General features: G+C 43.0%; 1 protein-coding gene across 1 annotated transcript in view; it reads left to right on the top strand.

Annotated features, from left to right (window-relative positions):
- Sh2d4b (SH2 domain containing 4B) overlaps window positions 1–26,189 on the top strand; it is a 73,697-nt gene that overhangs the window by 30,385 nt on the left and 17,123 nt on the right. The window contains exons 4-6 of the mRNA XM_034498871.2: window positions 3,013–3,160; window positions 15,526–15,742; window positions 17,833–17,957. Of these exons, the coding sequence (XP_034354762.1) occupies window positions 3,013–3,160; window positions 15,526–15,742; window positions 17,833–17,957 (490 nt within the window). The remainder of the gene's footprint in view (window positions 1–3,012; window positions 3,161–15,525; window positions 15,743–17,832; window positions 17,958–26,189) is intronic.

The following is a 26,189-nucleotide window of genomic DNA, read 5'->3' as shown; positions in this document are numbered from 1 at the left end:
TCAGGACTCATCTGACTGCCTGGAAGACCTTGTTGGTGGGTGATGGATTCGAAGTGTCTGTGGCAGGATGCTTTGGCTAGTGTCTTGTGTTCTGAGTGACACAGTGGTCATTGTCAGAGATCAGGGAGCCCTGGAGGAAGAAAAAGAAATATTAGGTAAAATATGAAGGGCTGTGCCAGCATCAGTCAAAACGGCTTACAATGCATTAGAGTTGGAGACTTGGCTTCAGATTTTACATCAGTTGGGACCTGCTTTAAAATTCCCCATGTCAAAGCCTACCCTTCCCATGTCTAGCTTTGAGGGATCTGAGCCGAAGAGCTGAGAAGCCATCCTGTGTCTACCTTAAGTCCACATTTCTCTCATCTTGGATGTCCTGATGGGTTGTCTGTGGACATCTCTCCTTTCTCTCTGTGGTGTCTAGATAACTATCCCTCTGTTCTGTGAAGGCTGGTTTTGTCACAATCTCCAGTCACTTCCAATGACTACACCCAGCTGTCCCTGAGAGCTTTCTTATCTTTGTAATATCTCAGTAGGCTTCATTTCAGTTCACTGCCCTTTGCCTTAAATGCTCCTTCTTCCTGCTTGTTCACAGTTATCCCTCCTTCTAGGTTACTATCTTAGCCTTGGCTTTCTTTTAGTCTTCTTAATCTGCTGTCTTTCAGTCCCATCTATCGGAATGCCACTTAGCCCCTGTTAATATGCAGACTTGAACTTTGCCCTTAGGCCCCATGTTCCCTTAATGGCAGCATCTTATTACTCACAGCAGGCCTCCTGGGTGTCAGAGGCTTCTCAAGCACATACATCTTAGAACTCTGACTTTTCCACTCTGGCTACAGTGAGTAACTTTGTATACAAATGGCTGGCGTTTATTGTGATGCATGGGCTTTTGCATATGTGGCTCTGCTGTCTGAAAATTTCTTCTGGACTCACTTGGCTATGCTTTGCTTGTGACTTGGGTGTCAGATCATATGCCATCTGCTATGACAGATCTTCATCCCATAGGTCACATGATCTGTGGTAGCCTCCCAGACACTGTTATGCACACTGGTCATTCTTCTGTGAAATTTCTTGAACTTTAATTTGTTTGTGTTCTCATCACCAGAGGGCAAGCTCTGAGTGAGTGAGGACTCTGGTCCTCACACTTCACCCACAGTAGGCCTGAGAGTGTCACAGCTGCTCTGTAAAGACTTGGTGAATGATTTAATAAAGCCACATAGCTTCTTTAGCCTGTAGTCTCTAATTCTTTAAGAATGGGTCTTGATATTTTTAGAAACACAAATTGATTATTGAATTGGAGAAAAGTCCTCAATCAAAACCATTTCAGAGCAACAGCAACAACAACAACATGTCATTTAAAAAAATTTTTAGTTTTTATTTTATCTGTATGGGAATTTTGCCTGCATGTATGTCTGTGTACAATATGTATAGTATCTATGGAAGTCAGAGGAGGGCATCAGATCCCCTGGAGCTGGAGTTCAACACAGTTGTGAGCTATACTGTGGGTGCCAGGAATTGAACCCCAGTCCTCTGGAAGAGCAACTAGTTCCCTTAGCAGCTGAACCATTTCTCCAGCTCCAAAATATCATTTTTAAAAAATACAGAATTAAGAATTTGCAGTTACATTGCTTTTTAGCTTTTTTTCTTCATTAAAATAGTACTAAAAGCTAGAAAAAAAATTATAAACCACATGGACAAAGAGAGGGGTGGGTGAGATGAGAACATATCCTGACCAGATAAATTGGAAGTGACAAGGGAAAGCCTGAGCCATCAGGCAAATGGAGAGAGATGGGTAAGAACGAAAGACAAGAAGTAAAGGTCTGAACCTGGAGCAGTGGGAAGATAACTAGGGTTGCTTCCAGGGTGCACAGGGAAGGTGATTAACTGTTTTGCAGGGTGTTGTCTTTATTATCAACCAGAGCCACCTAAACCCAGCTTGCTAGCTCTGTCCCAACAACTGATTGATTCTCTTGTAAACTTGTGGAAATAAATACTATATTGGTCAGCAGGATGTGTCTGATTATCAGACTACCTGTTTGGAACTGGAACTCAGTTACTGGGCTACAGGATAGGCTAACTCCCCAAAATGAATCCTGGAGTTCCTGGTCAACTCATTATTATTAATAAACTATGTCAGAAACACAGTGTACATGTTTGTATTTTTCCACAATATATTGAATAACAATTCACACACAATATCAATTTTGTTCACTTTATTTCACTAAGTACTACCATTTTTAGAATTATTAATATCAGAACCTGGGACCGGGCAGCTCTACCAAATTAGATTTAGCCACTAATCCTCAATAGGCCAATTAAGTTGACAAACAATAGTGATAGGTAAAGGTGGAAGATTTGTCTGATATGGCCACACTGGGAAGAGGAACAAAGAAAGAAGTCCAGTGGAATTGTCTGTGCTCCATTCCAAGAGCTCTGACATGAGGTTTAGGTTTAAGGTATAATATCACCTTTCATTGACCTATCATCATTGACCTATCATTGATTGTGTTTACTCCAATTTCTCTTGAAAGATGGTCAGACAGGTTATCAGAACTATATGAAGGGAGACACGTTCCTCAGTGTCTGGCACCAGACTTTAGCCTTTTCCTTTTCCCAGTGTGAGATTCCAGAAAATTCCAATGTCTTGGAGACCATTGTTCCAATAATCTTAGTGCCAAAGAGAAGAAGCACAAATATCTCTGTAAAATATCTTTATTCTTGCAAGGAAGGCTCTACCACTGATTTTATTTGGTAGATATGGCCAATAGTAGCCACTGGTTTTTTGTTTTAATCTTAATTATTAATATTAACTCTGAAATCACAGATTTCGTCAATATACGGGATCCATTTGATTCTTACCCAGTGTGACTGTCACATTCCAGTTGTGTAGCAATCAAGAGTGGAATGGCCACTGCTGGCTACTTTATTCCGTGCAGCTCAGCTTGACCTACCTCCCGTCCTGGTCCCACAGATGGTTCCCCATTCTAATGCCATTCTGCTTCAATAATATTTCAGAGGAAAGAGGAAGAGGAGAGGAGGCGAGGGGAAGAACAGATTCGACTCCAAGAGGAGCAGAGGGCAAAGGAACTTTACTGGACCCTGAAGCAGGCCCAGCTGCACTGCCAAGCCAGTGAGAACGAGGAGCGTGAATGGGAAGAACAGCGTGAGTTGATCTGTGTCCTTGTCCTGGAGGCCTGCCCTCTAGCTCCTTCCCTGGTGCATGTGATTTGCCATCATTTCTGCTTCCTTCCTTACCACAGAAGGCTAAACCCATGTACATGGCCCTGCTGGGATAAGGACTTCACACTTAGGAGCTTATGTGCCTGCCCTGGAGATGTCTTACATTAAAAAATAAAACAAATCGGGCGGTGGTGGCTCACGCCTTTAATCCCAGCACTTGGGAGGCAGAGGCAGGCGGATTTCTGAGTTCAAGGCCATCCTGGTCTACAGAGTGAGTTACAGGACAGCCAGGGCTACACAGAGAAACCCTGTCTCGAAAAACCAAAAAAAAAAAAAAAAAAAAAAAAAAAAAAAAAAAAAAAAAAGAAAAGAATGAAGCATTACATTTATTGACTTGCCAATAATTTCCTGACTCTATTCTGTTGTCTGAATTAGTGTTCTATTGCCATGAAGAGACACCATGACCATGGCAACTCTTATAAAAGAAAACATTAGAGTTTCAGAGGGTTAGTTCACAACCCTCATGACTGGAAACAGACAGGCATGGTGATAGAGCAGTAGCTGAGAGTTGTATGACCTGCAGGAAGCAGGCAGAAGGAACAGGAATACAAAGATACACAGAGATAGAGACAGAGAAACATACACACAGAGCACAGAGTCAGAGAGACAGAGAGACAGACAGAGACCTCGAGAAAGACAGACGAAGACAGAGATAGAGGCAGAGACAGACAGAGAAACAGACAAACAGACACTGGAACTGGAGTAGACTTCTGAAACCCCAAAGCACACCCCCGGTGACACAGTTCCTCCAACAAGACCACACCTCACACTTCTTCCCAAACAGTTCCACTAACTGGGAACCAAAAATTCAAACATATGAGCCTATAGGGGATACTCTCATTGAAATCATCACAGCTGTGCTCTAGTGACTTCAGATATAGACACTTAGAGACTTATCTTGGAGGTACTTCTAACCAGAGCAGTTGGATATATGGACTCAGGGCTTTGAGAGAGAATGTGTCACAAGGTTGGATGTCCTGGTGGGCTCTAAAGGAGTAGTATGAAGTGATTCTGGTGTTGGCTTAGGAATAATGGTAGCAAAGAACAGGTGGCCAAAACTCAGGATGTGTGTGTGTTTCTGTGTGTATGCTTATATGCATATGGGTAACTATGGAGGTCAGAAGAGGTTGTTAGGTATCCTGAGGCTGGAATTATAGGTAGCTCTGAATGTTCTGACATGGGTGCAGGGAACTGATCTTGGTTCCTTTTCAAGAGCAGCAATCAATCTTAACCACCGAGTCATCTCTCCAGTCCCAAAGAGTGCAGTTTAGACAGAGGCCAGCATGCACAAAGGCACAGTGACAAAGGGGTATTGTAGGCTAAAAATGTTGTGTATGGAAACCCTGAGGATTGTCTGTTTCAAGAAGTCAAGTGGGAAAAACAAGGTCAAGCCAGGTTTGAAGGGTGATATTGTAATTGGTGCCCAGGAGTCGTTGAGACCAGGTATGTTGCTATATTAGCAGAGATTTGACTCTTAAGATATCTTTACTGACAAAACCTAGGTACCAAGGAGTAACATAACACAAAATACAGGATCACATAGGAAACATCAGAATCAGTATGGTTCACAAATGAGGGTAAGACCCAGGCAGAAATATTTACTGAGATTGCAGGAAAAGCAGGAAAGACAGGCTTAGGATTGGCTGATGTGGGGCTGTTGAATGCAGGCACTGCCTCCAGTTGTCTATATCTGGCCTCTAGGATGACTAGGGCAGATGGATGCTGGCCCAGGTGTAATGGCCAGGTGTAAAAGCTCCTCACTAGAGGCAGTGGCTTTTGTTTGGATCGTTTTCTTATGAAAGGCAGACCTTTTACTAACTCTAGTAGTTGGCTGACCCTGGAAAGGTGGGGTACAAGGGCTAAAATGTCAAAGCATCAGTAAACAAAAATAGTAACTATGCTTGACCAGTACAGGTAGAGAGGGCCCTTCTGTAGTAGGGGGAGAATGAGCAGGGGTGGGTGTGGAGTGGGTGTGTATTTGCAATCTGTATATTATAGATACTGCAACTAGAGCAAACAGTGGATGTCAAGAGGTGAGGTTTCTCTTGGGCAGCCCTTTGCTTCTTAGTATGCTTGGACTATATGAATATATGCCAGGTTCATTACAAAAAAATAACATGTAATTTACATATTGTAAAATTTATAATTTTAGAGTGTATTATTAAGCATTTTCTTCAGTATACTCACAAAACTGTGAACCTCCCCCCCAACTATCTAATCACAGAAAATTTTATCACATCAGAAAGAAAATATAGCCATATTAGTATTTCCCTCCCCTTGCTTCCAAACCACTAATTTAATTAGTTTCTCTGGATTTGCCTATTATAAGACACTTCTTAGAAATACAAAGATATAGAAGCTGGAGCCATGGCTCAGAGGGTAAGAGCACTGATTGCTCTTGTTGAGGGCCTGAGTTCCCAGCCACCACATGATGGCCTACAACCATCAGTGAATCTAATTTCAGGGGATTGGATACCCTTTTCTAGTATCTGAGGGCACTAGGCATGCGCGTGCTGCACAGAAATACATGCTGGCAAAATACCTATAACATAAAATAAAATGTAAAAAAGAAAAATGTTCTATGGCCCTTTATGTCTGACTTCTCTAACTTAGCAGTTGTGAAGGTCCACTCATGTGGTTGAATTTATAATTACCTCACCTCCTTTATGTCTGTGTGATAATCTAGTTCATGCATATATCACATTTTGTTTTGTCACTTAAAGGACAGTAAACGCTGGCTTGTTTCTATATTGGGGCTGTTCTGACTGCTGTAACAAATGCACATGATTTTTGAAGACATATTTTCAATTCTCCAGGGTATACACCTAGGAGTAAAATTTCTGCGTCATACGGAGACCAAGTTTGGCATCTTGCTGAGCTGTCACACTGTTTTCCAAGGTGACTGTCCATTCTCATCCCTGCTGGTGCTGTCTGAGGTTTCACTTTCAGCAAAGCCCCTGCCTCCACCTCTGCATTGGGTGCTGGGAACTGAATGTGGATCCTCTGAAGAAATAGCCAGTGCATTTAACCTCTCAGATACATCTCCCTTCTGCTTTCTTGGTGGAGTCTTTTTGAAACATATTTTGGATTATGAGGAAATGCCATTTTTCCATTCATTAATTATTTATTTAATTAACTTTACATCCCCATTACAGCTTTTCCTCCCTCCAGTCCTTCTCTCTCTCCTCCTTTCTCCCATCCCTCCTTCCCTTTCTCCTCAGAGAAAGGGAGGCCTCCCATGGATAACAACCCACCTTGGCATATCAAGTTGCAATAGGGAAGTCCTGTTTTCTTTTCTTTCTTTACTTGTGAGTTTTGAAACATCCAAGAAACCCGTTATTTACTCCCAGGCCAGTGACTGACACCCATCTCTCTTCTAAGAGATTTGCAGTTTTAGGTCTCATGTTTAGGCTTCTGCTGTGTTTTAAGTTAATTTTTGTGCAAAACGACATTCCTGATTGACTCAGTTGTCAAAGTACCATTTATTGGCAGGGCTATCTTTCCAAAGCCCTTGGCACTCTTGTAGAAATAGTTACCCAAACCATGTCTGCCTCTGACTGCTCGGCTCTGTTCTGCTGACTTATTTATCTCTTCTTATGTCAGCAGCAGTTTTACAATGAAAGGAGCCTGGCAGTCAGCTTTGAAACTGGGTATTGTAAGACCTTCATTGCTGTTCTTTATTAGAGTATTTTAATTATTCTGGGACCCTTTTATTTCCAAACAGATTTTAGGACCAGCCGGTCTACTTCTGAAAGGAGAGCAGCTTGGATTTTGATACGAACTGAATTGCATTTGTATTGAAAAGTATTGCCATCTTCACAATACTATCCTTAGTGTCAGGTGTGATGGGATACTGCCTGAAATCCCAGAGGAGGTTCAAAGCCAGCCTGGCCTCCACATCAAGTTCAAAGACATGCTCAGCTTGCATGGTGAACCTTTGTTTCAAAAATAAAGAATTGGCTAGGGTTGGGGGGGGTGGTGGAAAAATGACTCAGTCATTAAGAATACTTCCTACTCTTCCATAGGACCTCAGTTTGGTTTCTAGCGTCTGTGTCAGGTGATAAATATGCACACACAGGCATATGCATACATGTAACTAAAATAATTAAAGTAAATCACAAAAAACCCTAAGGGGTAGGGCCATATAGCTCAATAGTAAAATACTTGCCTAGCAAATGTGAGGCCCTAGGTCCAATCTTTAAGTCTTCAAAAAAAAAAATTTAATCTTCTAATCCTTGAATTTGACAAGATAGCATTTTGTTTAAGTCTTATTTAATCTCCTTCAATGTTTTATAGTTATGCCCTTGTTTTGGTAAATTTATTCCTATGAAGTAAATGGAATATATCTAGATTATACAGGCATAATATGCTGACCCCTTAATTCACTTACTGGCTTATATAGAATAACTATGGATTTTTGGGAATTTTCTATACAGAAGATAGTCTCTATATAAAACTTTATATTTAAAAACAGTTTTCCTTTTTTCTTTTTTTCAGAATGAGTATTTTTTTTCTTCTCTTTTTTTATGTCCTCTCAATTCTTTTGTTTAAGGATATATTTATTTAAAAATTTTTCATTTCACTATATTTTGATCATCTTTCTCTTCTCTCCCATCTTTTCCCAGACCCTCCAGTATGCACGAGACATGCAGTTTAAAGCCAGACTGGATCCCAGAATTGAGAAAGGGAACTGGATAATGGGGTCCCACTCTTAACTAAGAAGCCATTAGCAATTGATACTCTCTGGAAAAGGGAAAATCAGTTTTCTACAATGGAATCTCAGTGGGATGCCAACCACTCTCCAGGGCAGGCCCCATGCCCAGGAGTAGTTGCCCCTCTCCCCCACATATGCCAAAACTTAGTATTTTTTATTTCCTGTTTTTTTTTTTTTTTTTTTTTTTTTTTTTTTTTTGTCTCCTTTGGCATTTTTCTGTCTTGTTGGGTTTTTTTCTTTGTTTTGATTTGATCCACCTGACTTGTGAATTGTTCTGGTTGGAACTTACAGTACTGAGTAGGAGTAAAGTAGCAACATCAGACATCTTTCTTCTTGGTTGTAGGGGAAAAGCTCATTCTTCTTTTATGGGCTGTCGGTTCTTCACATATAACCTTCACCAGGTTGTCAAGGCTCTTTTCCCTCATTGTTTGTTGGGAGTATTGGGCTTTTCTGCATCTGTGGTGGTAATTTGTGGTTTGGCTCTTTGCTCATATAGTACCTGCCATGGTTGAGCTGTGGACTGAAGTCAGTCTTACGCTCCTGGGATAACTTTCATTTATAATGTGTAATCTTTAAAATATTTGTTACCAGGTTTAGTGTGGCTAATCTACATTTTTTTTGTATAAGTGTGTTGTATGTGTGTGTGCCCGTGTGCTGGTGTACATGGTTCAGGTTGCAGAAGTTGTTGGATCCCCTGGAGCTGAAGTTACAGGTGGTTGTGAAGTATTTGATATGTTCTGGGAACCAAATTCCAGTCCTCTGGGAGAGCAGCATGTGCTGTTAACCTCTGATCCTTCTCTTCATCCTCATAAGCTCTTAATTCACCTTTGCTCTTGACACCCTTTATATCCACCCTCTCTCAGTCTCTCTGTCTCAGTCTCTCAGTCTCAGTCTCTCTCTGTCTGTCTCTTTATCTGTCTGCCTCTATATTTGTCTTTCTGTCTTTGTATCCACCTTCCTATCTCTGTATTTCTGTCTATGTCTCTCTCTTTCATAAATTCAGCTCTGAGATACTTGGTTTCTGGGACTTATTTGTAGTTGTAACTGAAGCAGACAATGCATGCACAAGACACGATGTAGCTGCATCCTGGGGTTCATAATGAGCCATAATGAAAAATGAGGCTGCAAAGATAAGATGTAGAAAGTTAAAAGCGAAGCCATTTATCTAAATTCAGAATGGAGGAAGAGACAAGTAGAAGAACAAGAAAAGATAACACTAGTGTTAAAAAAAAATAGTGAGATTCACAAGATGAAGCCAGTGAGGTCACCACAGGAAGCACTGGCTGGATAGCTCAGCCCCTTACCAGAGTGACTTCAAACAAGTTCTATGGGTACTTCTGCCATATGAAGAGAGAGGACCTAAGGCTGGATTGCTTCTGCAGAGCTCATGAGCTGCTGTTTCGCTGGGGATGGATACTGGAAATTTTGTCCTCTGAGAACTGCCCAATTCTAGCTCAATATTCTGTGCGTCTTCTGAAAATGGAAACACCTCTGAAAAGCTTGTAATACACGATAATTCAGGGTCCCTGATCAGAGGTTCTCATATTACTCTTTCTTAAAGAATGATGAGCTGAACTCAGAGATTGTCATTCAAATCTAGCAAATCCATTCTGTACTCAATTAACTTAATCTGAAAGACAGAGTGGGCCATTAATCTATCAGGAGCAGCAGTTTTGATAAAACAGTCAAATTAAATTCTCCAACTAAGATAAAAAGTGGGGAAAGAGCTCTCAATATCACTCGAATGGAGGTTAGTGTTACTCAGCTCAAATCTTAGAGGTCTGATCTCTGAAATGGTGTAGATAGGTCAGGCATGGCAGTGTGTTTAATGACTTTTCAACTGTGAACTTGTGGGGGTGTAGAGTTGGAGACTATTTAGTTGGTCAGAGATTTAGAGAGAATCCAGGAAATGCTATTATTTATAGAAGCCAGAAAATTAGCATTGTTGCTGTGAGGTTACAATGTAAATGAGGTTTGGCCATCCTGAGTAGGAGTTTTGGTCACTCTGGGTCCTCCAACCATGTGATTTTGGCTATGGCTCCAAATCAACCTCCTACGTGTAACCCCCTCACTTCTTGCCAAGTTTCTGAGAGAGCTGCCTGAGAACACTTCCCAAAGCCTGGCACGGGAGTCACATGATGTTGACTCTCTCCCCTCCCTTTTAAAAAAGAAGTGGTTTTGTGTTCTTGGTTGAACATTGGTGATTCTAAAGTGTTAGGTGCGTGTGAGGGGCTGAGCCTGGGGGAGCTTTCAAAAACGATGCTGGACTGAAAGGGGGCTGGAGCAGAGAAGAGTGGACCAGACGCTGAAGGGCAAGAGAAAAGAAGGGCTTTTGGTATCCTCTGCATAGTTTTGTGTGTGTGTGTGTGTGTGTGTGTGTGTGTGTGTGTGAGAGAGAGAGAGAGAGAGAGAGAGAGAGAGAGAGATGGTTGATTTCAGTGGGCAAGCTTCACTGGATTAACAAACCTCTAGGCCACTGTAAGTTTCATTACAGCTTGATCTGTGAGAGTGTTTCCAGAGATTAACTGAGGGGAAAGAATCGTGGTGAATATGGGTGGTACTGTACCTGACTGAGTGATAAGGGAAAAGCGAGAAAGCCAGCAGAACAGCAGCCATCTTTCTGGTTTCGACTTCAAGATGCAAGGTGAGCAGTTGCCTCAGTTTCCCACCACCATTTTTCCCACCAGGATGAAGCGTTTCCTCAAACTCAATAAAGAAGCCTCTTACCAGCTAGTTGGTTTCAGGGGATAAATTACTGATACCTTGTTGTTTCTTGGACATAGCCACAGTTTTTCAACTTATATGAAAGTTATGTCCCTGAAGCCTGAAGTTGAAATTGTGACCTAATCATAACCCTAAACTACAGAACACCCTGGCTCATCAACACGGACCACTGAGAGGGTAGAGGTTGTGATCGGCTCAGATCTCCCCGCTGGGTGGGAGCCACTGACCAGTATCAGAATACACATATGCACACATGGACACACACATGTATGCACACATGCAGATATATATATGCATATAGCTAGCCTGAGAAGAGATCAAAAATCAAAATTTGAAGTACAGTTTTGACTGAATTTATATTACTTTTGTAAAACCACCATACATTCAACCATCATAAACCAGGGGCCCTCTCAACTCTGAGTGCCTTTTTCAATATTTAAACATTGACTAGTACTCATCTTAACTTCTTCTTTTTTTTTTTTTTTTTTTTTTGGTTTTTCGAGACAGGGTTTCTCTGTGTAGCCTTGGCTGTCCTGGAACTCACTCTGTAGACCAGGCTGGCCTCGAACTCAGAAATCCGCCTGCCTCTGCCTCCCAAGTGCTGGGATTAAAGGCGTGCGCCACCACGCCCGGCCTTCATCTTAACTTCTGTATACCTAATTTAGGTTGCATTTGGGGTTCTCTCTCCTGTGGAGTTGCTCACAGGTCCCTGGGCCTTTATTTAGCTTTCCCAAGGCAATCACTGTCCTATCAATATGGCCTGAGGAGAGCTTGGATCCTAAAGGGGTCCAGCAGTTGGCCTTGGTCACCACAGGGATCTCTGCTGTCAGGCATCAAGCTAAGCTAGGGTGAAGTGGGTAATGACATTATCCCCAGAAGGCTTGGGATAGACCAAGGTTTCGTTAGGCCAGCTTGACTGCGCATGAATCTCGCTTGCTTTCTTAAACTCTGATGCTAACTTTTCAGCTTTTATCTTTATTGCTAAAGGCACTGATTTATATAGGTGTCCCCGATACAGACTGAGCCACAGGACAGCTGTGAAAATGCAGGCCCTAAACATACTCTCTCCAGAGGCTAAGAAGCTGTTCTTTACATGTGTTCATTTATTCTGCTCCTGGTAGGAACTCCTGGTTCTACCTAAATGTCCTGCTTCCCACTAATCATTCCCCCTTCCTATCTCCACCAAAGGACAGGCTGTTTCTAAATCCCCAGAATACCCAGTAAGAACCCTGAACACGTTTAATGCACGCCTCTGTGCCAGGACCTGAGCAAACTCCTCATTGAGACCTCAAAGCAACTCCATGAAGCCTTCCTTTTCTGATCAGGAAAAGAAAATATAGTTAGTTAATTCTTTGCTCAAAATCACAGAGAGATGCTTGGTTTGGTGACACACACCTTTAATCTCAACACTCAGGAAGCAGAGACAGACAGATCTCTTTGTGTTTGAGTCTGATTGAGTCTGCATAGCCAGTTCGAGGCCAGCCAGGGCTATCTAGAGAGATCCTGACTCAAAAGGACCAAAATAAAAATCACAAAAAAATCAGAAATTAAATGTTTGTATATAACACATACACAAACACACACAGATACACACTCACACACACACAGACACACACTAAATCAATCAATCAATCAATCACTGTAATTTTTAAAAGGTAGGGACCTGGCCTTTAGGTCTCCCCCTTCTGCTCAGTCTCAGTATAAAAACTGACCAAGGGAGCTTGTGACTGGCTCAGTGGGTACAGGCAAATGCTGCCAAGGCTGACAACCTGCGTTCAATTCTTGGGATTCGTATGGTGAAATGAGAACTGAGTCCCACTGTGGCCCTCTGAGTTGTACACACACACTCTATTCCATTGCCACACCCCTGTAAGTGAAGTAAACAATGATAGTAATAGTAATAATAATAATCCAAACTAATTGTACAGATTCTGCCCGTTTTTTTCTCTCTAAATTTATTTTTATTTTTAATTGGTTATTTTATTTATTTACATTTCAGATGTCATCCCCTTTCCCCATTTCCCTTCCTTAGAACCCCCTATCCCATTCCCCCCTCCTCCTTTTTGCTTTTGTACCTGTGGTTGCTTCAGCCATTCTTTTCACTCAGTGCATTCCTGTTTTCTGCAGCTCCCTATTCTCATTCACTGGTCCCTCCACTGCTGTTCAGCTCAAGCCACCTCTTGAAACTGCAGATGAAACTATGCCCTCTAGTGGCTTCCAGTTATCTCTCAAGACAGCATTAGAACACAACAGCAGTACGTTCCTGGTCTCTCTTACAGGGATTTTCTGCCTTACATGTCTTCAGTGATGCTGTACTGTACCAGGAGGGACACCTCTTCCCTCAAGCCTTTGAGACCATTTTACTAAGAAATCGCTTCCTTTAGCCACTGTTGGTCAAATCTCTTGAATCTCCCAGGTATCTGCTTAGACCTCTCCCCACTTCCAGAAGCTACCCATGTCTGCATGAGATGTGCCTCCTCTGGGGGCCCTGAGGTTTAGCACACACCCCACCACAGCACCACTGTTTAGTGAGGTTTTTCCCACTAGACTGAAAGTTCTCTGAGGGTTGAACACTGTAACTTGGTCTCCTGGAGTTGTATGCTGCTTGAGTTGTATAATTATAAGTGGCAGCCCTATTCAATTAGAGCTGGCACATGTAGACAACTAAATACAACTAAATGAATGACTCTTCCACTCCTTCCTTCCTTCCTTCCTTCCTTCCTTCCTTCCTCCCTCCCTCCCTCCCTCCCTCCCTCCTTCCCTCCCTTCCTTCCTTCCTTCCTTTCTTCCTTCCTTCATGTTTTTGTGACAGGGCTTTCTTATGTAACTCCATGTAGTTGTTTGTCTTTGTATGGTAGAGGCTTCCAATACATCACTACTCAATGATGGTGAAGTCAGTCCTGGATTTCCTGACCCTGTCTAACCCTCTGCCCACAGCGCAAGCAGGCTTCACAGAATTCTTGCTGCCAGAGACATACAGATGAGTCACTGGATCACCAAAGCCCAGAGTTTCTTCCTGGAATGCTCTCCCTACCTCCTTTCTTTAGAAAGTAATTGTTCTTGTCACACTATCTTGTTCATTGTCTTTCACTGTAATTCACAAGATTCAAGTAATTCACAAGCAAAACAGATTTATCCTCTGCCGAGAGCAAGCAGAGGCAGAGAGGGGACAAAGGATCTATTTTAGACATTTGTTTCCCAAAAACTGATCTATTCCCAGGAAAACTAATCCAGCCTTTCGAAGGTAACTCCAGTCTCCCTTAAAGGCCCTACACCCCAACATGAATTTTGATGGGAGCAGACCACCTCCCACACAGCACAGGCCAAGGCTGATCATCCCTTGGCAGCCCTGGTCCCTATACATTATGAATGCTGTGGACCCTGGTTTGTCTTCTTCTTCCTGTTTTAAAAATGACACTCATGACCATTTTCATTAAGGTTAGTGATATTTATCTGTCCTTTTCCCAGCTTGATCAGAGTGGTTGAAAGAAGGGTCTGTTTCCATATCTTCTCTCTATTCAGCCTAGAATAATATGCAGAGCCAAATCGTGGAATGCTTTTTAAAATCATTATTTTTTTAAAATGTGAGTATGTGCGTACATGTGTATGTGTGTGTGTGTCTGCACATGCACATACTTGTGCATGCTGAGGCCGGTGGTTGATTTTGAACTTCTTCCTCGATCACTTCCCACCTTGTTTTTTTGAAATGGTCTCTCCTTAAACTGGAAGTAAATAGATTCAGCTAGAAAGCTCCAGGGATTCTCTGTCTCTGCCTCCCCAGATTTCTGGCACATGCCACCATGTCCACTTTTTATAGGGTGTTGAGGATGGAACTCATGTCTTCACTCTTGTATGGTAAGCATGAACCCATCTCCCAACATACCCGATGCCCTTATCACCTAGAATGGTATCTTGTCTGCCAAGTCTGTTCCAGACACTGGAATTGGGCAATGAGCAGGCCAAAGAACCTGTTTCTGTGAAGCTCAAAATGCAGGAGATGTTCTGTGTGTGACATCACTCGGTAAATTCTTCTGTAGGCACAGACTATGTGCTTGGATCTGGGAGATGCCAAATTTTCAGGAAAGGCTCCTGCCCACCTGTGAAGGAGAAACACTCTTTGTGGACTAGAACTACTCACTGTGTGCTCCAAATTCTGACTAAGTTGTGGTTTCTAGAGAACTGTAGGAGCCTGTGATCATGTTGAGTAGATAGAATAAGATTTTCCTTCTTGGAAGGGGATGTGGTCTGCCAGGCCGGTGTAATCATTAATCTTGCACAATTTGAAGTCTGGGGTCAGCTTCCAGAGCTCTCTATTGAGAAATCTCAGATTTTAGAGGAAGGTAGAGACCTAGCAAGAAGCGGTCAGAGTTCAGGATGACCAGTTCAAACAGAAGTCCTTGATTCCGTTAGGCTTTGTTTGGTCTTCACTTTTCCAACCCCAGACTTTCCTTAACAGCTAGCTATACACTCATGCACGCATGCACGCACACACCCACCCACCCACCCACACAGAAACACACCCACCCACGCATGCAAGCACCCACTCAAGTACTCACCCACTCACGCAAGCATCCACGCAAGCACTCACTCACCTATGCACGCACGAACGCACGCATGCACGCACGCACGTGCCACATACAAACATGCACACACAGCTGGGAGCACCTTGCTATATCTGTAGACCATGGGGTTATATCTGAGCCAAGTGTCTCGTAGACCATGGGGTTCTCTGTGACCACTTCCCAGGGAACCTTGGATTTCCAAGTAAGTTGTTTACAATGCTGTCTGTGTTTGCCCAGTGTACAACATGGACTGTGGGACAAGGCCAACCAATCTGTTTTCCTTTCCAGTGCGTAGATCCAAGGCGGCTGATGAGGAGAGGAGCCGTCGTGCTCAGCGAGCCCGGGATGAGTACCGGCGCCACTCACTCCGAGCCATCCAGAAGGGCACTGTTGCTGGCCTGAGCACCATGTTCCAAGAACTTGGCCAGAACCATGAGCAGGAGGCAAGACTCTATCACCAGCTTCCTGGCACCGGTTCACCATCACCACTCGCAGGACCTGACAGGTATGTTAGGATAGATATACTCCAAGAAGAGCTGTGGACCAATGAGGCAAGCTCCATGGGTTGTTTGTTGCTTGTTGGTCATTTGCCTTTCAGGGCCTCAGCTTTCCAGCCTATATAAATGGGCAGAAGATAAAAATAAGGTAGACTCTGGACCTTTCAAACAACTTAGCAATTTGGGGGTTAAACTTTCAGAGGTCAAGGATTCTTGTCATCCTTGATAATCTAAAGAAAGCTATATAGCTTCTTTCCCTCAAAATCTGCATATACAAACACTCTAAATGTTTTTGTAGTTACAGACTCCTTGACCTTGGTCAAAACCTTGTAATGAAAGACCTAAGATGGAATGAATATGGCCCAGTATCTGGGGCTTAGGACCATAGCCTTTTCTAACCATGGATGGAGCTGGTTTGTATGTAGTTTGAACAGCAGGTTTGCACAGTAGAATGGATAGATTGTGAGGTCCTTGCACACATTTGTGACCCCAGAGGAGTTGTTTGCCTAGGACATTTCAGTGACAACCCATGATTGGCAAAGCAAAAGACACAGGTCACCTGGAGCCTCTCCATGTTCTGTCTGTCTTGCTATATAACCATGAGATCTGGCCTCTTGTCTCAAGGCCCCTTGGCTAGCCTTGTAAAATAGCTACTTCCTGTGGAGCAGAGATATGGGATTGCATGCTTGTGGCTCCCTTGTCCTCAGGAAATGTTCAGGAATCAGTTCACCCCCAGAGAATGTGGTTTGTCTAATTTTGTTCTGATTGGACTTTGGGGTTGTTCATAACCTACTACTCCCTTTCTCTAGAGTCTAGTAAGAGCTGACTCTGCCTTTCCATCTTCTCTCTCCACCCCCTTTCCCTCCCTCCCTCCCTCCCTCCCTCCCTCCCTCCCTCCCTCCCTCCCTCCCTCCCTCCCTCCCTCCCTGCCTGACCTTCCTTTCTTCTTTCACTCCTCATCATGTATGACTCCTAAACTAGAAGGTCTGGTGTTCATAGAGAAATCTGTTTCCTTCCCTGGGTACCATCTCTTCACTATATCACCATAGACACTTCTCTCAGCTTCTTATCTGTACCTTATCCTGACCCCTGAGCTTTTCTTGTGCAGCTACCAACAACAAGCAAACAAACAACCTTGCTTCTCCTCTCTTCTTTAATAGCCACCTTGTGTTCTGTGGTGTGGATTTGCTATTAGTCATCAGAGACCCCATCAGTCTAGCAGACATTGCTATTTCAAACCTTTTTGCAACCACTACCAACAGTGCTCTGTGTATATAAACTTGCAGAAATTAATTTTACATTGGGTAACCATAATCTGCAAAGATATTCTCCCAAGCAGGGGCTTTGCTCCAGGGCTATGTGCTTTTGGGATTCAATGGTCCTGCACAGGGTTAATATCTCTGCTTTGCACCTGGCCCACCTTGTTTTGCGCTCAACCTTGTTTGAGGAAATATGTCTTGGGGTTCATTTCAATGCTCACGTGTGTCTATGAGCCAGACTAAGTGATTCACAAATGTTGAAGGGCCATGCTATTTTCTTCTCTATCTGTGGTCCAGTCATCCTTCTTTCATTGTATGCGCCATGCTCTTTTTATCCATATCTACAGTTTCCCTAAGTTAGAGAAAAAAATTGTGACAAATCTGTTTTCTCAATTTGTCACTTATCTTTTGATATTTGCAGGTAGAATATTCTAGCATGCAGAAATACTTGATTTTTATGAGATAAATTTCTTGTGTGTTTTCTGAATCTGGGAGAATAATTGAAAATGCCTTCACCATTCTATGCTTTTAAAACTTTTAATTAATTAATTAATTAATTAATTGATCAATCATGCACACACATACACACACACACACACACACACACACACACACACACACACGCCATATCATGAATGTGGAGGTCAGAGGACAACCTGTGGGAGTCAATTGTGGGTTCCTGGAATCAAACTCACACGGTCCAACTTGGGAGCAAATGCCTTTTTCTGCTCTGCCATCTCTTTCTACTCAACTCCTTCCCTTTCTCCTACCTATTCCTCTCCTTCCTTTTTTCCCCCTCTTTGATCCTTCCCCTTCCTCACTCTCTTTCTTCCTTGCAGGACCTGGGAGCGACCTCTGCGTCCACTCTCCAGAGAAGTCATCGTGCGCTGGTTCAAGGAGGAACAGCTGCCTCGCCGAGCTGGCTTTGAGAGAAACACCATGTCCATTGCCCCCTGGTTTCATGGTAGTATACTTTCTGGGCCCCACTGCAGATGATGTTCACATGTCCAACTCTTTCTCAGATAGAAGAAATCTTGAAGGATGGCTGTAACTAGAGGTGTGGAGAACTTTGGGGTCCATGTTACCTCAATTCTTCCTCCAACACTTGGCAAGAATCCATAAGTCCAGAGTCATTGGGATGCTGGACATGTACCCTCTCTGTCTTCTAGGAAGTTGTGAACCTGAGTCTTACCTTCTGTTGTCATCAGTACTTGGGCTTTTTGGGTTTCAAGTCACCTGCCAGGTTTTACCTTTGTATTCATTAGACAGTAAGCCCAGGGGCCCCAGGCTACTGGTGAGCAGGCAGAGCCAACACCGATCATAGTTGTTCTTGTGTCTGCAACTCTGTTCATAGCCATAGCCATATCCATATCCATATCCATATCCATAGCCATAGCCATAGCCATAGCCATAGCCATAGCCATAGCCATAGCCATGGCATGGTAGGCTGTTCACTCTGGGGAAAAAAAAACCATGCATTTTGGTTAGATGCCAGATTGATAGATAAAGAGTTCGGAGTCACTTAAGTGCAGAGCATTTGACAAGACAGCTCTTTAGAAATCTTCCAATATTTTCATTACAGATATAAAACCAAAGCTCAAAGATAGAAGGGGGTTTCCAAAAAGGTACTAGATAATGTGTAAAGTTAACGACAAGAATGAATCTCAAAGCCGGGCGGTGGTGTCGCACGCCTTTAATCCCAGAACTTGGGAGGCAGAGGCAGGTGGATTTCTGAGTTCCAGGCCAGCCTGGTCTACAGAGTGAGTTCCAGGACAGCCAGGGCTATACAGAGAAACCCTGTCTTGAAAAACCAAAATAAATAAATAAATAAATAAATAAATAAATAAATAAATGAATGAATCTCAAGGTCCATTACCCTTGTTCAGTGATCTGAATATGCAGTAGCTTCACATAGGCAAACAGACATGACTGTGGCTTCACCAGAGATTTGCTACACATAATTAGCAATAGCTTCTGGCTTTGAGTCCTCTCAGTATTAGTTAGCTATTGCTGCATAACAAACAACGTCAAAGTACTATACCTAAAGCAAGTAGGCCTTTTTAAATTTCTTCATGTGTGTGTGTGTGTGTGTGTGTGTGTGTGTGTGTCTGAATTGGACAGTTCTAACCTGGTTCAGATCATTTTGGTCTGATCTCATTGATGTTCCTCTGCATAGTCAGAAGGTCACCTAAGGCTGACTGGCTTAGGAGAACCTTCTCTGTGTTAATGTGAACTTTTATATACCAGCAGTCTAGCCAGTGGGTCAAATTTCTGCACCCTGACCTTGTTCTCTAAGCCTTCCTTCCCTTACTAGAGAAAGCTTAGGACTCCTCCTGTCAGAATAGACCTCTCCTGACTCTGTTATTACCCACCTGACCCCATATGCCTGTTTCTCTACTGTCAAATCTAGTGGACTGGACAACCTTATCTTGGCCTGTGTTTCCTGTGTTTGTCTTGGTGATGAACTACTCTCCTAGTCCAGACAAGGTTCTGTGTCCTCTCAATTCTATCCAGTGGGAGGGATGAACCTAGTGTCATGTTGATGCAGAGTTATGGTGTGTTGATGGTTGCTTGGCATCTGGCAAAGGAATCCCCTCATGGGCATGTGCTGGGCATGGCTCTAGCTCTGAGAAAGGAACCAGAAATGCTTAGCAGGAAAACGTGCTAGTTGAGCAAAACTATCTGAACCTTTACTCTAGTCTGCTGGAGCCCAAAGAGCATGTGAGCTCTGAATGCAGGCTGCAGGCAGCTCAGATGAAGTACTGATAGGACCTTTGAAGGTCGCCAAGGTGATGGTGCTTCCTGTCTTCCTTGGTCTGTCCTCCTTTTGGCTCATCATTCACAAAGCATTCGGGGACTCATATGCAGTTGGATCCCATCACATCTCTGCTATGTTATTCCTTACCTCCCGTTATACAGGCACAAAAGAAAAAAACCAAAATCCCCCCAAAACAAAACCCCTCTAAACCCTGGTTCAAGACCCACCAGGCCCAGGTGACAAGTAGTCCCCCACAGCAAACTTCTGTCAATCACCTGTGTCCCCTTGCCTAGAGCTCTGGCTTTTCTTTTCTTCTTAAATGAGCTACCCTCCTTTCCAGCTCAGACCCTTTGTTCTTGTGATGATGTTGCCTGCCTTTGCTGTCTCTCCCCAGCTCTTTGCCTGGCATAGACAGCCTTATTTTTCATCTGCAATATCTGCTCCTCTGAGAAGCCTTTCCTGGATTTCCTTCCAAGGCTATTTTCGTTAAGCTCTGCCAATTTGTCTCCTATCATTCCCAAATAGCTCTCATATGCCATTGGTATTTATCTTAATGTTCATTGTTTATTCTCCTGTATGAATATAACTCTGCAAAGCAAAGTGCCTGGCCTGTGTTACCCAGTGCCTGCACAGTAGGCATCTTTGGAGGAATGGGCAAAGGTAGGTGAGCATTAGTGCTCAGATCCTCGGCCTTCCAGTCCCAAATAAACAGTTCTTGATACTCAGCACGGGTCCTTGTAGCTGTATGATAACCTCACCACAGAGCTTAGTGGGCCAGCCAGGCCAGAGCTGTGTGTGTGTGTGTGTGTGTGTGTGTGTGTGTGTGAGAGAGAGAGAGAGAGAGAGAGAGAGAGAGAGAGAGAGAGAGAGAGAGAGGACTTGTTTTTCTAATTGGTGATATGTCCAACAGATGCAGGACACATACTTAGGTACTTCTGTTCATCTGTCACCTCTACCTCCCAGTTGTCTAAAGGCCAGGTTCAGAAACAGAGCTAAGAGAAGCTTGCCATAGTCTATCACTGTCATTACTGTCGATGTCTAGAAGACCACTATAACATTCCCACTATGTGGGACACAATCTGTATGTAGGCTTTGTCATACCTCAGAACACAGGCACCCAAAGACTCAGCGGCTACTAACAACTAAGGGTTATCTTATACTCTGCTCTCACGCTTGGTGGCCTCATACTGAGGTTTTGTTTCTATTGGAAAGTCTGATGGTTTCATGGCACAGGGAAAGGAAAGAGTGAGTCACACAGTAGTCTCAAAATTTCTAGATGGAACAGACACCTGTTGTGATTGCACAGGTGTCATAGCCAGAGGCAGCCTGGTTTCTGTGGTACGGTTGGGAGTTTTGAATGACAAGAATAATTACTTTCCACTTTTGGGGATCTTCCTTCTCTTAGGCCTCCATATAGCCAAAAGAATCATGGGTTAGCTCTTCATGGCACAGAGAAAGCACTCATGGGTGACTGAGCCATGTGTTTCTGGAGCTGGTATCAGACCCTCCCTCCATTCTGTAACATTGTATGGTCCGAAGCCCTTGGTGGATCTCCCATTTGGAGCACCACCTTCTTTTCCCCAGGTGTATGTTATTACCTCCATAGGAGTAGCTTATGATGTCTCAGGTGGCCACAGAGTGCAGCTCAAATGTCCCCATGGAGGCGGGGTTTGGTGGCTGTGCTGGTTGCTCAGAGGTACTCTTGGTTGCCAATGGGGCCGATACAATGGAGGTGATCAAATTTATCTTTTTTTAACATTTCTTTTGGAAGGTCTTAGAGGTTTTTATTTTTATTGACATTTTTATGTACAAGCACTGGTATGGTCTCTTTTACTGGGTAGACTATCTTGGATAATATATTTAAGGGTTATTTGGTCCAACTTAATGAAGCCTGTGTGCCCTTTGCATGTGGATAGAACACTGCCTGTATGTGCTCAGCAGTGACTCTCATAGAGTTAATGGTCACCCATATTGTCTACAGATGTCCAGCTAAGGAAACAGAAATTTATCTTTTATTTTCATTTTTTTTTTTTTTTTTTTTTTTTTTTTTTTTTTTTTTTTTTTTTCCGAGACATGGTTTCTCTGTGTCCTGGCTCTCCTGGAACTCACTCTGTAGACCAGGCTGGCCTCGAACTCAGAAATCCGTCTGTCTCTGCCTCCCAAGTGCTGTAATTTTACTTTCTATTTCAGTGGAAAAAAGGGTAAGTTTTACGTTGTCACAGAACAAACAAAACCTAGATTTAAGTCTTAGAATTTATGTAATTTACTTCATGTTTTGCTGACAGTTTCTACCATAAAGCATGTAGGGAGGTTGTTAACACATGGAACAGAACTACTTAGTGACCACGTTTTCATCAATCTGTGACAGAATGAAAGAAAAAGGCTCATATATGGAGGATGGCCAGAGGTAGGCGGATTTCTGAGTTCGAGGCCAGCCTGGTCTATAGAGTGAGTTCCAGGACAGCCAAGGGCTACACAGAGAAACCCTGTCTCGAAAAACCAAAAAAAAAAAAAAAAAAAAAAAGTTCAGACTGGAGGATGGCCAACTGCCTTTGCTTAGGAAGAAAAAACTATGCTATATTTATATTCCAGGATTATATTCCTCTTCAGTTTTAGTATTAAAATGCCCCATTTTTTTCTGAATTGATGGTGATAGTTAACAGTGGTTACTTTAATATATATGTAAAAAAACCACAAGCAGCCCAGTTTTGGCTCTTAAGACATGTGTGTGTGTGTGTGTGTGTATGTGTGTGTGTATGTGTGTTTAACTTTGTTCATTTCTAAAATGCTAAAGTAGAGAATACCTGGAAGGTTCCCAACTTTTTTCCAGCATGGGATTTTCCTGATATGTAGGTGGGACTGCTTCTGTACCAATCCCTACAGAGACAGATAGCTTATTAGCCCACAGGTAGCCTGGAACAGTCTGTTAAGACCTTTGACAGAGACCCTGCTCATGCCATGGTTGGCTGGGGATCTCAGCTGGAGACATCTTACTTTATGTAGCTCTTATCTTCTGGGAGCACAGAATATGCTCTTGTCACAGTGATGTAGGTAGAAGAGAATGATGCATAGCAGTTGAGTTTCTGAAGTCTACACTTAGGACCAGCACACTGTCAGTTCTGCTTGGTGTAGCTGGCCACAGTTTGACACTTCTCCTCTTCCTCCTCCTCTTTCTTCTACTCATCCTTTTCCTCATTCTTCTTCCTTGTAAGATACTGCGCAGTTATATATCAAAGGGTGTGGGCCCAGCAAGTTAGGAAGATTTTGAGAAGAGACTTTATCTCTTTCAGGAAATACAGTGTAAGAAATGAGTTCAGAGCACAGATGGGAAGACAAGTGGAATGGAGATTGTCTTCCCCCTGAGACCAACCATGGAAATTAATCAGTCCTCTGTTAAAAAAAAAAAAAGCAGAAAAGCAATTCCTTTTCTTCATTGCCACATCCCAAGAATTATGAGAGACTTGAAGTTCTTCCTGAAGAGTGCCAGCACATAAGCTTGGCTCTGGGAAAAAGCTATTTTGGGACTTCAGTGTGTGTCTGACATTATTGAATGTTCTCTGTCGGAACATTGGCTCATTCAGAAAAAATTTCTCTTCCTTATCTTTACTTCTAGAAAAGATTTAAAATATGCTCCATGGTTTATTTTCTTGGCAGTGACCCATGGTGGCCTTGCTGCTGCCCTTGGGACTTGGAACAGAAAAGGGTTATGTGGTTGATGGTGAGTGGGGCATTGGTAAGTGAGTCCTGTTGAATTCTGCTCAGATACTGGGAGTGGATCCCAAGTGTGGACTTACCCTAATTTAAATAAGGCTGACCTGACCCAGGTGTTTATACTGGTATGGTGTTTATTGTGGCAAGCATTAAATATGAAGCTGGCATTCCCTATCTTTGTAGAAAGTACTTTCTTCAGTGAGCCTAGAAGTTAGGATGGCTTTCCTTCTGATATTCCACTTCCATGTAGTTCTTCATCTTTATGTGCACTATGTAGTTCGCTATACAACATTCCACATCACTGTCCAGGGCTTCTCGAAGTGGGCATGGATATCCCTTTACAGGTGACTACCATGAGGCCCAGAAAGCTGGAGGAACCAACTCAATCTTTCCCCACCAGTAAATCCAGGATTTTAAACAAGACACAGGATTTTATATATTCTATTTTGACTCTTCCATCCCTCCTTGAATTCTCTGCTATCTAGGGATAGATATTAGGATAAAAAATATCCTCAGTGGGTTTATAAATGCTTATTGAGAATCACTTGTGGTACAACCTGCCTCTGATTCTCTCTGCTCCATGACCTTGCAGAGCAGAGCTGATATGCATTCTCTAACCTAACCCGAGGAGCTGTCTGAGAATGTTCAGTTTGTTCTTAGTGATTTCTTTCTGGGCCTAGAATTTCTGAGACAGATGGAGAGAGTGAGCCCATGAGGTGTTCACTGCTAGCTTTCAAGATCAGTGGGGAAGAACCTGGAGTGAGCCATTGTAAGGATGTTTCTGTTCCCGAATGGAGCCAGGAATAGTTGCTGAGATCTCAGGACCATGAGCTCAAGCACTAAAAATTTATGTGAGGCATCAACCAACACTGGGCACAATCACAACAAGTCTTGTTCTGAGAGTTACAAGTATTAAATTTTACAAATAAATGCTACTGCTTGTTTTATGCACCAATCAACACAGTGTGGCCTTGGAAGGTGAGCAATGGGACTTGAAATGTACATACTAGTGGCTTCATACCTCCAGGGCGCACTATAGATCGGTCTTCTCACTCAGATAAGAAGGAAATAATGACATCATGTGACTAAAACAAAAGAAGATGATACTAATTCAGCCTTACCTCATAAAAAGTAAAAAGCACAAACCAAAATTTTCTTTCATTATGGTTCTCTTAGTTGGGGTTTTATTGCTGTGAGGAGACACCATGACCATGGCAACTCTTATAAAGAAAAACTTAATTGGGGCTGGCTTACATTATCAACGGTTTAGTCCATTATCATCATGACATGAAGCATGGCAGCATCCAGACAGACATGGTGCTGGAGAAGGAGCCAAGAGTTCTACACTGCATCTTGATCTAAAGGCAGCCCCGAGAAGACTGAGTCTTCCACACTGATCACAGCTTGAGTATAGGAGATCTAAAGCCCTCCCTGACAGTGACACACTTCTTCCAGCAAGGCCACACCTACTCCAATATCGTTACACCTCCTAATAGTGCCACTTCCTGTAGGTCAAGCATTCAAACACACAAGTCTATGGGGGGAGGGTATTCCTATTGTAACCACCACAATGATCATTGTTTTGAAGTCATTTCTAAAAGTCATAGGGTGTCACACAGGCCATTTGGAGGGCTGCTGCACATGCCCAGTTAAAGAGCTCTCTAACACACTCTCCTGAGCATTATTTGAAAAGAAACATCTTCCATCAGTTCTGGTCTCAAATGAAAAGCTTTCTTTAGGTGTAAAGAGTAGGCCACTTGGACCCATTTTCTTTGTTTTTGTAGTGCTGAAGATGGAATCTGAGGCCTTGCAAATGCGAGGCAAGCATTCTTTGGGTGAGCTATGAGCTCAGTTTTTTCTACCAGTTTTGCTTAAGGTATTCTCACCAAGAAATAAAAGAACTGTTTTCATTCTTTTCCTGAAAATGTGCATTGGTTAGATAGGCCCAAAGGGGATTACAAAGAACAACATTACTTTTGCTTAAGGAAAGCAGATTGCACCGCTATCCCTAAGGTTCCGACTTTCCTTTAGTTGCCTATAATTCTACTGCTGGCTCTGCTCCCAAGCCCTGCATAGGATACAGAGCTGTGTACCTGGGTACACAAAGGCATCATTAGTTCCATGGCTTCCATGGATAGGGGATGTGTGACTCCTTGTTCTCTTGTATGCACTGGGCTGTATCTTTGTGGCTACGAGTGGCCACACTTGTGGGAATATGGTGGAATTTTATATTTCAATAGGGTTTTGAACATTTACTTTGTTTTGGCTATCCAATAGTTCGTTTACTCTTCACACAACTGCTCCAGCACTATGTCTGCCTGCACGCTGCCATGCTTCCTACCGTAATGATAATGGGCCAAACTTCTGAAACTGTAAGGCAGCCCCAATTAAATGTTTTCTTTCTAACAGTTCCCATGGTCATGGTGTCGCTTCATAGCAATAAAACCCAAACTAAGAGTAGGTAATAATACTGACCATTCTGTGTATGGAGCTCACAGCATGCTAGACATTCTTGAGGTTCCATATATGTTCACTTACTTTATCTTTCTGATATCACCATATACTGGCCATGCTGTTGTATAGATGAAGAAATGGAGGCCCAAAGAATTAAAGCTACTTGCCTCAAGCTACACTGCTAGGAAATGAGCTTGCGGGGTTTCACATTCTGTGATCTGGCTTCGGAATCTCAGGCGCTTTTCACTGTCTGGTGTAGTTCAGCCATGTCAC

The sequence above is a fragment of the Arvicanthis niloticus genome, chromosome 3 (genome assembly GCF_011762505.2).
Source record: "Arvicanthis niloticus isolate mArvNil1 chromosome 3, mArvNil1.pat.X, whole genome shotgun sequence".
NCBI lineage: Eukaryota > Metazoa > Chordata > Mammalia > Rodentia > Muridae > Arvicanthis > Arvicanthis niloticus.
Note: the sequence above shows the minus strand (reverse complement) of the source record. Positions and strands in the feature narration are given on the sequence as shown.